The sequence below is a fragment of the Colletotrichum jinshuiense genome, chromosome 2, assembly GCF_051148585.1.
Source record: "Colletotrichum jinshuiense chromosome 2, complete sequence".
NCBI lineage: Eukaryota > Fungi > Ascomycota > Sordariomycetes > Glomerellales > Glomerellaceae > Colletotrichum > Colletotrichum jinshuiense.
In genome coordinates, this window is record NC_139309.1 from 5,226,014 (window position 1) to 5,239,769 (window position 13,756).

Below are 13,756 nucleotides of genomic sequence, written 5' to 3' on the forward strand. Positions count from 1 at the left end.
TAAGTATGCATATTTTTTTTGCGCAGACTAATAAAACCGCGCGTATGCTAACAAAGGGCACCGCAGTTTGCACACGATCAATCCGACATGGCGCCTCAAAAGGAAGCTGAGGTCGAGCTTCACACGATCGGCCGAACCCAAGAGTACGAGGAGTTCATGAACAAGTTGAGGGCCTACCACCTAGAGCGGGGCACGACTCTCGAGACAGAGCCCAAGGTCGGACCGGTATATCTTGACCTCTACAAGACATTCAACCATATTGTCGCAAACGGCGGTTACGACAAGGTGTCCGATGAGAAGCTGGCATGGCGCCGGATGGCAGAGCAGCTCGGCATCCATTCTTCCAATGTAGCCTCGACTGCCTTCTCTCTGAAGGAAAAGTACTATAAGAACCTTGCTGCGTACGAAATCAAGTTCGTCCACGGCAAGGAACCCCCGCCAAAGGACATCTTGGAGGATGTTTCGGCCAAAGGCGGCGGCCTTTTGAATCGCACTCGGGAGAACTTCCGGGGCGCCAAGCGCGACAGCGGCGCGGTTGGTGACTCTGCGGCAGCTTCTGGCGATGACGGCACTCCTACTCGAGAGCGCCCGACCCCCGATGCTCCCCCCACGTCCAGTGTTCGAGCCTCACGAGGCCTGCGCGAAGCTCCGCCTCAGAGAGTCATCTTCCAGCCAGACACTGGCCCCTCTAGGCCTACACGTCACGCTTCTGGTCAACAGCCGAGCCACGCCGGCACGCCTACTTCCATCAACCAGGTCGGTGGCCATCATTCGACTCCCCAGCAGGTTCAACACACTCCGATCCCGCTCCCTCATCAGCCCAGAGCCCCTCCTCGAGGACCCAGCGGCAGTTTCAATCCGACAGACTCCGAGAACACGTCAACATCGGTTGAAATGTATCTTCCGCGATCGCTGCAGCCTCAACAACAACAGCAGGTCCTTCCCATGCGCCCTGTCGAAACCCCCGGCAACAACCCGACCGAGTTTGCGAGACGCCGACAGGTGGCACGCTCCCTGCTGGAGCCCCCTCGCCGCACCGGACCCCATCCCGGAGGTAAATCACAACCCTTAGTGATAATACGTGTGCCATTACTGACATGTTCCCAGTTGGATTCGAGGGACCGAACATTTACATCCGCTGTCTGATGGCCTTGCGCTCTGGCATCTTCGAAGAGCAGCAATTCGCACTCTATCACCTGGTCAAGATATCCTTCGAACGTCATGATAAGTTCAAGTTTGAGGGTTTCCCCGGACTCAGCGAGGGCCTGGTCGAGAAGGTGCTGGAAATCGGCAGCCTCTTCTACGATGTCAAGTGGAAGATATCTTGGGTCTCTTCCGTGGCCGCCGACAACGCCGACACTCTCGATGGCAACGAGGGGACTGATGACATTCTGGAGCGCATCGACAATCTCGAGCCGAAGGACCTTAACGAGCTGATTATGCCTGCCGAGTTTGCTAACCAGTTGGTACTCATCAACGAGGCTGCGCTGACGCTGAGAAATATGTCTCTGCTCCGAGAGAATGCTTCGCACCTGGCCGAGTTCCTTCCGATCAAGGATCTCGCCTGCATTGTCTTGAGCCTTCCTAAGCACGAGTGGGTGGTGGAGTTGAAGCACGCAATGCTTGACATCGCTGAGTCTTTGACCCCCTATATGGAGATCGACTCGCGAGACCCCTTGTACAAGGTTCTCATGTGGCAGCTGCGCGACTCCGACGATCGCGGCGTCATTCTCACAGCTCTTCGCGCTCTCGGACGTATTTCCATGAACCACGAGGCCACCAATAAGCTGGATAAGGTTCCTACGGCCGTCTTGACCAGGATTAGCGAGTTGATGCTCCTGAACGATGACGAGCTCATGGACGCCTGTCTCGACTTCCTTTACCAGTACACCGCAGTGGTAAACAACGTTGACAACCTCGTCAAGTGTCTCAATTGCGAGCATTTGGTCCAGCATCTTGTCCGCCTTCTCTCCCATAACGCCAAGCGTTACCAGCACGAGGTGCCTTTGAAACCCACAGTCAAGCCGCTTCAGGCCGACGAGCCTGCTGCTATGCCCGAAGATCTGTTGCAGGATCTGCTGAAGCTAGAGGAGCCTGAGCGATGCAACCAATGGGTCAAGTGTTTCTTCGAAGAGGATAAGGATTCCTTCGTCACCCAGATTGCAGCTTGGCAGGCATATCAGACTGCCTTCAAAGCCGCCCTCCAGGCCATTGGACAACCTCTCATTACCCCAGCTGATTTTATCAGAAACAGTTGCTCGGTCTACAAGGGCTCTAAGGCTGAGGTCTGGCATGGCTCCGGCAATCCCGGAGAAGTCCAGCAGAAGTTCATCATTCACGGTATTCGGTGCAGAGCTCGCCCTGTAGGCATTGACGGCCAGGTCTTCCTTCGTTGCCTCTGGGACTCAGCATCCGGCCGACCGAACGAGAAGTGTGGCCATTTCTTCGGATCGAAGGAAACCATGTGGAATCATGTTGTCTCTGCTCACCTGAAGTGGACTCGCAACGAAAACGGCGGCTTCGACAACAAGGAGGAGGAGATCCGATGCCAATGGGCCGACTGCAGGAAGTATCCGAAGCCCACCCAGATGAGGCTTGCCGAGATGGGCCACCATCTTCAGACTCATTGCTGCCAGATTTTCAATGGCATCGCGATCAATGAGAAGAAGGCGCAGGCGGGACCTCAGCCTAGTGACACTTTAGTGTTCCAGTACGAGGAAACGGCGACGACCCTTGATGAGCAGAACCCTGCAGCCCCTCCCCAAGCTGCCGGCATTCCCCTCAGTGCGGTGCTGATCCTTCGCAACATTGCCCGCAACGTGGTCAAGACACCTGCACAAGAGGACCTCCTCAAGCTTCATGAGCTTGGCGGCGAAGCTGGAGGCTGGAATGAGCGTTTGTTCCGAACCATGCTTCCCCGGCTCTACGAGATCATGAGTGAAAACAGGGCTTTGGTATGTTTTGTTAATTCCATGAGTTGGTTCTCTTTTCTCTAACATAACTGTTTAGGCGCCTCATGTTGTATCCCTCATCCATCTTGCCGAGTCCGAGAGGGACCTCTAGTACTAGTCCCTCGACTCGAGCAGCCAGCCCGCCTGGGGTGCTCACAACGCACCCCTAGATCCCACCTTGAAGCTTTAGTCAGAGTGGCATCGCGAGGGTTATCTTGGGCAGCACAAGAAAGCTTGGAGACCAATTGTATGAGAGAACGTAATGGTGTCTGCTTGCCACATGTTCCCGGATCGGAACGAGAGGCAGATAACAGATCTCATTGGGAGGGGCGGTGGAACGAGAGAGAAAACATTTTGCTTTTTGGGCTGGCAAATACCCAGGCGTTGAAGAGGACGGCCACAAAGTTTTTGCGAATGTGGGATTAGCAAGCAGGATGACGACTTTTTTTCTTTATCCTTTTTTTTCTTTTTCTTTTCCTTTTTCTACCGGATGGATGAACGGATGGATGCCAGACCCTGATCTCAATTTCGAAATGCCCGCAGGCTGGACAGTTGTCGTGTTTCCGTATCCGAAACCGGCTCGACCTGCCTTGGAGCAAGGGCGAGGCATGCGGGAAAGGGAAAGGGGGGAAGAGGGCATGGGACAGTGTGCATCATCAATCATGGATCAATGGGCAGAATGACGCGTCCGACGAATGGATTCCGTCGCCAAATCTTGCCGTAGTGTAAAATAGAACCGAATGCCCAACAATAAGATGCACAAGAGGCCTGCGTGAATCCCAGGCTTGACTTGTGCTACCATGCACGTAATAGGCATGGACCCTGCTTCTACTGTTGATGTTTACACAGACGCACGCCTCCTGGGAACCAAACTCCCCCGTCCATGTAAAATGAAGCCTTGACAAGCCGTTTTGCTAGTCTATCGCTTGACGTGGCTATCGCACATCCCCCGCCCTCCGGTCCCCCCAATCTTGCCAGCCATCAACCAATGAAGCGGCTGCCCCCACCCTCTCCTAGGGGGAAGGGGGGGTTCCTGTGCGCATGTATGTGTGTGTCCCGAGGGGAGGAGGTGTTGCCTTGAATGAAGGTATCTATCGTGAAAGCACGCCGCGGGGGGCCAAGACAGGCGCAGGCTCGGGCGTTTCTTTTTGGGGGCCTCTACACTAGCTTCGTCCTTTTTTTTATTGAGGGGGGGGGGGGGGGGGGGAGAGGGGACATCGTGCGACATACGATAGATAGTCAGCCCTGTGCTTCTCTCTCGGTGTGGTGGGTGGCGTTGTTCACAGGAGGGAGGGGCAAGGCCCGGGCCGAGGGGCAGGGTACCTTGACCCCGCGCGCTCGCCGAGGTTTGAGATGCGATCGTCAGTCATGTCATATCGTGACACTGCCACAAAACCAGCCCCCGGAGTGGCATCAAAGGTAATGCCCGCCTCACTTGTTCATCAGTGGCGTACAGAGTGGTCACTTGAGAGGCATACTTGTTTCTTTTTCACGTTGCAAAGGGGCGGTGCTAGGTTTATGAATATGTGACACAAAAGACGTGTCTTTTGGATTCTATCCTGCGATTCTTGTCTGTTCTGTCCTGTCTACCGGAAATCCCAGAGTCCAAGCCACGTCTTCCTCTATCCTCTTATTGTTGATCATGTCCCAAAGACAAACAAGCTCAGGGTTTCTTGGTTCGTTCAGAAGCCCTTGTAATGAAATGAAAAGAAAGCCGGGAGAAAATGCCCCCCTTTCTTTTGCGGACTCCTGAAACTACCTTGCTTGCTCGAGAACACACACAGTGATAGTGAAAGCCGAAAGTGATTAGGCGCTGTACGACCCTTGGATACTGGGGGGTATAGTCCCGGAATTTGTCGAGTCGGCCAAAGAGAGAAATCGATTGACAAAAGGAAATCGGCACGAAGTCGCACTGGTGTGCGACCATGTCGGAGCGATGTTGCTGAGTCCACGGGTACCACGTCTGCCCAAGACAAACATACCGGGAATGTGGATCTGCGATGCTCCTTATCGTAGCTGCATGACGCCGGTCAAAGTTGGCGAGAAGATGCCCAAGACGACACTGATGTAGAATGCAGGCTCATAACTCGCCAAGCTCTTGCAATTGCCCCCTCGGGAAAAGCCAATTGGAGGTTCATAGGAAGGGGAGCTCATGAGCAAGCTTAGTAGCAAGTGTAGCCGCCGTCAATGATGACGTTGGAGCCGGTCATGAAGCTGGAAGCATCGCTGGCCAGGAAGACGCAGAGACCGTTGAGGTCATCGACGTTGCCAAGACGGTCCTGAGGAGTAAGCGACTTCCAGATCTTCTTCTGAGCGTCGAGAGCGGGGACACGGTTGAGAGCAGTGTCCATGTAACCGGGGGAGATGCAGTTCACGCGGATGTTGTACTTGGCCCACTCAGCGGCAAGGGACTTGCCGAACTGGATGACACCGGCCTTGGAGGCGTTGTAGCAGGACTGCTCCTGGGGGTAGTTGACAATGCTGCCAGACATGGAGGCGACCAGGATGATGGAGCCGGGCTTGCCAGCCTTCATCATGGCGCGGCCAACGGCCTGGGACATGAGGAAGGAACCAGTCAGGTTGATGTCAATGAGGCGACGGAACATGGCGGGGTCGTAGGTCTCGGCCTTGATGTTGGAGCTGTGCAAAGACGTATGTTAGTGGGTCCCGCTAAGCGAATGGGGGAAGTGCTGTGCATTTTGTGCACATCACAGCATGGGGAATGACGTACTCGGCGATACCGGCGGAGTTGACAAGGACATCAGGAGCACCATAGAGCTCGACCACGGAGTCGACTGCAGCATTGATGGCAGCACCGTCACGGACATCCACCTTAAAGAAGGTGACGGGCAGGCCAGTCTTCTGATGCAGCTCAGAAGCAGCCTCGTCGCCCAATTCCTGGTTGGCATCGAAGATGACCAGGGCCTTGGCACCGGCCTCAGCGCAGGCACGAGCCATGTAGTTGCCCAGACCACGAGCACCACTGTAAATTGAAAGTCAGCCAAACCGGCCTTTACACCCCATTGCGCGGGGAAGAAGGCAGTCAATTGGGGGAAAGAACTTACCCAGTGACGACAATGGTCTTGCCCATGACAGACAGCTTCTGCATCATGGGAGGCATCGAGTCGAAGGTCTTGCGGGTGAGGGGGACGATGTCATCGTTCTCGGGGCCAGGAATGGGGGACTCGGTGGGAGGGCGAGAGTCGTGCTCGCGGACGGGGATGGAGAAGTGGTCCGACTGTCCAGTGCCCTTGGCGTCAGGAGCATAGACAGAGACGGGAATCTCCTTCTCGCTGACAACGTCGCTCTTGAAGGCGCGGGCAGAGATCGAGAAAGGGCGAGCAGCCTGGCTGCGGATGGCAACGCGAGGAGCGAAGCGGGAGGTGAGACGGAAGGCAGATCGAGCGGCAGCCATTTTTGCTGTGGTTGATGGGAGGAAGGGATGTGAGTTTGGGGGGGAAATTCCGTAGTGAAGGGAAGTGTAGATGAGGGAAGAATACGGCAGAGGTAAGAAGTCGTTGACCGTTGATGCAGGCGCGAAGATGGGAAGTATGCGCAGAGGTCAGGCTTGAAGGGGGGAAACAGAAATGGAATGTGGGAGAAAGTTGGACAAGCAGGAGGAAGAAGGTGCGTGTCCAAGTTGATATAGGTCCGAAGGGGGAGGGAAGGCGTGGCCCGTGTAAGCTAAGGGTAGGGAAGGAACTTCAGGAAAGGGACCGGCGGTCGAGACGGTGAGGTGAGGCAAGCTTGGGAACGTACGGTAGGTAGGTAGCTACCTAGGTAGAGCAGGTACAGTTTCCCGGAGGCAGGAAGGACCCAGGTACGAGTGACGTGAGGAAGGTAAGGACAAGGTATGGTATGATCTGGTCCCTCGTGCCTGCCTTACCTTAACGCCACGCTAAACTAGGAGAGAGAGAGAGAGAGGGAAGTTATCCGTATTGGTACCGCTGTACCTTCCTAGTGTTGCAAGTAATGGGCGTGGAGGTGTTCCGGGCGTGGCGTGCGGCGATTGCGGAACAGCTCTAGTGCTCCAGGACCCATTTTAAAAAAACATTCACCCAAGAAATTCCCCTGCTGTTGGAGCTCATGTGGGTGTGCGGACGGTGAATGGGTGATGGGATTGTTTCGGCCGGTCGGGATGGCGATGGGTGGTGGGATGAGACTAGATGGGCAATTGGCGATCTGGACACGCCCTGATTCCCACTCTGCTGCGGCTGTTGCTGCTGCGTACAGGGGTAAAGGGGGGGGTTCTCTTGCTTGGGATTGGGGGCAACAGCATGCACAGAACACACACAAAGACACACACCGCGGGCAGCCATAGGCACGGTGTGGCACTCAGCTCGGCGGGACAAATCTGAACACGAAGGCAAGTTGGGAAGCCTGGGAAGCTCTGAAGGCAGTGTCAGGATGAGGAAGTGACAGGGCAGTACGACTCAATGTGTCCCCATCCGGGCCAGGTTAAGCCAGCTTGCAGGCACGTAGCAGGAGTCAGGACATCAAACCCCCTGGACACGTCTCTGGCGGCGGAATCTCCAATCTGGCATTCTGGCAAATCTGGGCGAGGGCGAGGGCGAGGGCGAGGGTGCCGGTGTAAGGTGATGTGTGGTGGTGTGTGTATTGCACGGGTCCGGGACTCCAACAGCTCCCATGTACGTAGGAACTCTGATGGAACTCGGATGGGCAGCGCTAGCGAAGTGGAGTGCAGGATAGCTTGCAGGTGAAGTGGGTGGCGGCTACTCCGTCCTGTCCGTCAAAAGCCTTGCTGCTGTGACGCTAATGCAGAGCCCATGTAAGTCCATCTTACCGTAAATAAGGACTGCTATCTAGCGTTTATTAAGGTACGGATACGTCAATCCTCAACAGATGGATGGCTTAAAAGAGCGAACAAAGTCCCTGTGATTGCCGTGCCCGCGGACGGGTGGTCCCTGGTCTCTGACAGACTGTTGCATGAAATACGGCCCACGGTGACAGCATATCCGGCTGCACCTTGCCAGAGCAAAAGACCGAGATGGGACGAAGAATACCACTGTCGCCGTTGTGATATCTGCAGCCAGGGCCAAAGTTCGATGAATAGATAAATAACCCGAAAAGGGGATAAAGACCTTGAGCTGATGCGAATTGCCAGGCTAAATGCAGATAACAACAGGCGGCCGACATCATCGGCGGAAGCGGATGCCCTACCTAGCCTGTGGACGGGAACTGTGTCTGGGGGCGTCATAAGTGTGGGCGGTGGATATGCTGGAGGAGGGGCGGCGGAGGAGGGGGACAACGAGATGCTGCAGTGAGGATGCCGGGGTCTTGCTTGCTGCCAGGAACTCTCCGACTGGATTGACCGTGGCGAATGCCGTGCCAGATGCTCCCGTTCTTCTTCTAGACTTTCCTTTTAGAATGAATCCCATCTTGAATCAGCCATGATACGTCCGGTATGCAACGACGAGTCCCAGCCGGACTGTCCCCTATTTCTTCTGTGCTTAGTTTTGGTTTTGAGGAAACTATGTTCAAAGGTTGGGGCCTTGTCTTGTCTCTGAGAGCAAACCTGGGTTAAAGCAACCAACTCAAGGTGATGCAAGTAACAGCCGGGTGGGACATTGTTTATCAAACTCTAGCTTGTTGCTTTCCGACTCTTTGGTTATCCTTACGTCGCTGTTCTAGCAATGACTTGTCAATCAAAGGTTTCTTTTGCGTCATAACTATGGCGGCCCCCGTCTGGCAGAACAGCCGCCTACGACCGCCACTTTTTACCCACTAACAAAACGGACCCCTATTTGTTATGGGTCTTGGAGTGGTCCAGCACAAGCTTGCGTCAGTTAGTGGACATAATTTTCCCATTTACCTTCATCTCTAGATTGTCTTCTGAGAACGGTTGGAAGACGGCAACAACGGCAGCGGATTGGAGGCGATAATAAACGGCTGAGTGGCAAATAGCGGCTTGTCGATCCGATTTTTTTTCCCTCTTCCAGGGCGGTTACCAAGTTCCAAGCAAAGCAAAGCTCTGGCCAGCTAGCGCAGGTATTTGGACGCTATGATGTAGGTGATGTGGCCCGAGGATTTCGAGTCGCTATAAAAGCTTCTCCAGGGCTGAGATCTGCCGCCCTAATTTGACGGATGCGAAAGCTAGTTACTATGTGTTTGGAATAACTCAGAGCTTCTACTGTAGTGGATGGTCGACTTGTCAGTTTGGGCCTAAAGACTACGGGTCTCGCTACCTTCCTACTTGTTCTGAACAGGAGCTGGTTATTTTCGAAACTTGTAATGTGACTAAGACAGCGAGATCTGTACTTGAAGCCGGGTTATTGTCTCTATACTAGAAGCTCTCTTTATGCGCAAGAACCGAATTGATCATGTGCTCGGTTCGCTGGTCCATTGAGGATGACCACGGCGTGTGACCGTGCTGCACGAACCGGTCTGTAGTTGAAGGTGCCTATCTGCCGGCCTGTCTGTCTGGGATGCAATGCAGGCTTCCAAAGGTGTCAGATCAGAGCAGATTTTCCCGATCCCGCTTCTGGGGAAGGTTTCGCGGGTTTAATGAGATTGTCTCTGAATCCCATGTTCGCATCCTTGGAAAGGAACGGACGGACGACGGATACCGGCCCAGTGAAATTGATTCGTTGATTAAACTCTACACGGCATATGGATGAGGCGTGCGTAATTTTGTTGTTGACGGCCGCCGGACACCTTCCTGATGCCAGGGGTTATTGTTCAGTATTCCCTCCGTTTGTACCCCCCGAAAGCAATGAAACTGAATGTCTTGGCCAAGATACACGTCCAAGAGCCGCTCACCTCCAAGTTGGAGCTCGGGGTGGCTTATGAACCCGTTGCCAGCACATAATCAGTGGCATTAGTGAAGGTGAAGGTGTGGAGTGAGACAAGTGACCCCGTGTCAACCTGCGTTTTTCTGTCGACGAGAATAGTAACCTGGAGTACAACGCACCGGCATGTGCAGGCGAATGCGCGGGGGAGGACTGGAGCAAAAAGGTCTAGGCCCGAATGGTGCGCGTAAGTCTGCCGTTAGCTGTGCCCTCGGGATTCTGTCTGAGCTTTGAATATAAAGTCGGACTTGACGGTTGGAATTTTGGTAAAAGTTTGCGCCGGGTGAAGACAGAGTTGCCTAGACCTCGAGAAGCTTCAGCTCAACGACCCTTCCACAACACGCGCTGGGCAAATATGGAAGCACGTGGCTACCGTTACAACCATCTCACGTCTCAGTGCCTCACGCACCCTGCACCAAATCTACACCATGTCCCAAACGATACATTTCAATCCAGGGACGAGAAAACGTGGAACGGACAAGTGTCCGGCCGGCAGTGCTACTCTGCCCCCTTGTTCTCGTAGAGGCATAAGCAGGGGTAGCTCTGCTCTCCTGAGCTACCTGGCCTCCCGAGCAGCATCTTTCTACCACCACTACGTCCCGTTCATCCCCCGGCTGGCTGACCAGGGCGGTCTAGAGTGTACGAGGTATGGACGTTGACAAGTTTGTCTGTGCACCGGATAGCATCCCGCCTCTATTGAAAACCGCTAGGTTGGCCATCTTTGGCCGGTCGGGTAGGTGCTGGTTGCTGGTCTAAATTTGGTATGGGTATCCATCCCATTCCTCCTGCAAGGCCTGACAGACGACCTGCTATGGCGTTGTCGACATGCGCCGGTAGCAAGGGTTGACAGCAGAAGGTCCTCAAACCCCGGTCTCGGATGAGGTACCATTATGCAGACTTGAGCGAGTGTGGGGGCGTTTTATTTATTTATTTGTCTTGCTTCTCTCTCCCTCGGCAGGCCAAGACAGTTGTCAAAAGGTGCTGGGCTGGGAGTCTACTACCGCCGTTGTGAGCGGATTCAAGCCCAATGCCCCGCCTCGTCCCAGAGCCAGCTTTGCCACCTGTTCATGGTGTTTCCTCTCGGCCGCGCCGAAGAGTACGGATGCCGTGGGTGGAAATTCCGTACTCCTGTATATGTGGAAGCGAGTACAGACAGGTGTTTAGGATAATGTTGAGTTACTTGCATGGTGCTTGGCAAGACGTGTGTTTGGTTTGCTCCAAGCTCGTTGTTAGCTCGTCATGGCCAGCTCTGGCATTTTTTCGACCGAGCGCCGCGGCTCCCGTTCCCGTCCCGGCTGGAGGGACCGTCTGGAGCATGGAGGAGACTAGTGTAATAACTGAGCGTGGAGAAAGGAGAAGCTCCCCGCCCTGGCCGTCGTGGAGCTGTCGGGGGGGAGCCTGGGAGGTGGGAAAGGAGCTAGCTGCGCCTCACCGAGAAGCTCATCGGGCGATATGTCTTCCTATCCGCGCAGATTACAGAGGGCCCTTGGGGGCAGGAGCTAAGGTCTGCCGTTGGCATGTTATGACGGTGACGGGACAGAGAGGCCATGGGTGTCTTATTGAAATTGGTCAGATGACGGGAAGAGATTTTTCAAGGAGTTCAGTTGGGGGTGACTTGGCCCAGACATCCCTGAAGAGCCTCACTTGCATTGGACGCAGCCTGTCTGGAGCGCAACGACTTGCCTCAGTTTGTGTCGTTGCTTTTCCCCCCTTCCCCCGATGCAAATTAAGAGGCAAGGAGAAGCGGGAGTTGCATTGCTTTGATGCGAGAGATTGGTTGAGCAAGAGCCGACGGCTATGGGGGATGGCCACAGTGCCACGTAACGCAACCTTTGATCATTTCCTCCCGACGCCAAAGGTTAACCCTTCCCTTCTCTGGTCACCCTCCACACAACACTAGGCAGATAAGCGTCTGGCAGTGGCATTCGAGGGTGCATCTACTAAACATTGTTCATTCCTGCCCACGGAGAGTTCTCATCGTATCGTTTCGTGCTTCACCTGCCCCTCGACTTGCTTGTCTTCAACGGAGGCGATGAGCATGTCGTCAAATCGGGATGGGGCCTTTGCACTGCTACCCCGGCCGTCCCAAGTAGCGGCGGTCCTTCCCCAAGCTCCTTGAATCCGGACTGGAGCTCCCACGATCCGCTGGCCACTTCCCACGATGCAGGCCCAAGCCAAGCCAAGGGACCTACCTGCCTCGGAACCTCCAGGTGCCTTAAAATGGAAATGGACAATTTAGACATGCGCCAAGACCGAAACCTTAATGCCTGCCCGAACATGGGGTTGCAGCACAGCACCACAAGCACAGACCGAGGCGTTTTCTGTTTTTCTTTTTCTTTCTCTTTTCTTTTATTCCCCTTCCACTTTGCACACATTCCCACGAGCTGCTGTACTACCCTACCAGCCTACCTAGTCAGTTGGGTCCCCCCCCCCCCCCCCCCCCCCCCCCCTTCCGTTTTTTCCCCTCCATCTACTCGTTCGTTCAGACCATCAGGGTTCGTCTCCCCTTCGCCCTCGTACGTGTTCCACGCAAGAAACTAGAAGTGACATTCGCGGTGTTTCTGACCGGGTTGCTCAAGACCATCTTTGGCCTTTCCCAATGCCGCATGTAGATACGCAAAAGAAACCAAACCCCCGTGCCTTTTTCAATCTGCAAACCACCACTCCTTGCCATGCCTTTTTGCCCGCCATATTCTAGACTGCTATTCATCGGCGGTGGCAGCCAGCGGCTCTTACACTACTTACGGCGCCGATGAGATCGAGGGAACGCAATGAAACATACCATGCCGGTTATGGAACGCCGCCAAGTACATCTCATTGAGCAAAGGCACACGCACAGCAGCGGAACTCATCCGCTATCCGCTCCTGCCCTCTCACAGGCTCTCCACGCGCTCTGTCCGCTACATGACAATGACAATGAGGAACCAGGCTCGGCACCCATTGCTGACAGCTCAGGGGCAGCCACACACACAAGAACGTGTCAACCGGTGGGCTCGAGGTATGACATGGATGCTCTCACCGGGAAGCAGTGCTGCAGCAGGGTATCGTCTCCTTCCCCCCTCGACTAGAGCTTCCAGCTTCCAGTTTCCGGATTTCATTTGCTGCAATGCGACCCTGCGCGCGTGCACGCGCCCTTCCCCACAAATCTCGTTTATCAAGTCGTCTCGAAAGCACATTCGTCCCCTCCCTTTTGGTCTCTACAACCGGTCGGGCCACAAACGTCGACAGCCGACTTCCTTGACCAACAAGCCACAGGCTCACGGGTGCCTTCTGTCAATGGCTCAGTTATAAAGGGCAGGGGACAACCAGAAGCCCTCCCATCTATCCTCGATGTAGTTCGGTCCCACAAGATTGTCAGATGATGCCTCTCCTGCATAAAACTCCGATCGACCTTGGGGAAAAATAAGCAAGTGATAAGTCATTTTGGTCACTCTGGTGTCCAAACGCTCCGTTGGCTAACCTACCGTTGAACCACTGGAAACAACGGTCCATTTACTGCCCACCGTTTTGCCTTTCTAAGCCTTGGCTGGCGGAGCAGACTAATTGCACATCAGTCACCCCAGGCGGGCAGGCGGGCTCGTCGGACTTTACGGGGCAAATGTGCACCCACAGGCACTGTCGATCATCCTCAACAACCCCCCTCTCTTGGCCAGGCAATCAACACGCTACGCCAGCTCTCACATACTCCACTGCGTAGCTTGCTTGCTTTAACGTGTCTCCAGGACTCAGACCGTCCACCCTTTTGTTCAACAATCAACCCCTGACTGAAGCTTCAGTGGCCGCCGCTGCCAGCAATATGTAGCGGGCATCTGTGCTCACATCTCTCATCTCAGCTGTCCGTCCACCTCCATCCCAGATGGACCACACAACCCCCCACTGAGAGTCCCGTTGCCCGCACCGAGCGACGTCGAAGATCATTTGGAGACAGCTTCCCTAGCTCGAAACCTCCAACTGGCACTCCCTGTCCTTCTAGATGGCTTGGTAGAACTTCGGTGC

The 13,756-nt window shown here is 54.7% G+C and overlaps 2 protein-coding genes across 2 annotated transcripts; one reads left to right on the forward strand and one right to left on the reverse strand.

The window, feature by feature from the left end:
- Positions 1-87: 87 nt before the first annotated feature.
- On the forward strand, positions 88-3,063 carry EsH8_II_001366 (ARID/BRIGHT DNA-binding domain-containing protein; the record flags this gene model as incomplete). The annotated part of the gene is made up of 3 exons (XM_083264664.1): positions 88-1,054; positions 1,108-2,954; positions 3,010-3,063. 3 exons carry the CDS (start codon positions 88-90, stop codon positions 3,061-3,063), a joined length of 2,868 nt encoding a protein of 955 aa, XP_083121986.1.
- Positions 3,064-5,113: 2,050 nt separating this feature from the next.
- On the reverse strand, positions 5,114-6,366 carry EsH8_II_001367 (uncharacterized protein; the record flags this gene model as incomplete). Its single annotated transcript, XM_083264665.1, has 3 exons — positions 5,114-5,591; positions 5,683-5,934; positions 6,017-6,366. The coding sequence occupies 3 exons, from the start codon at positions 6,364-6,366 to the stop codon at positions 5,114-5,116; spliced, it is 1,080 nt and encodes a 359-aa protein (XP_083121987.1).
- Between the last annotated feature and the right edge of the window lie 7,390 nt (positions 6,367-13,756).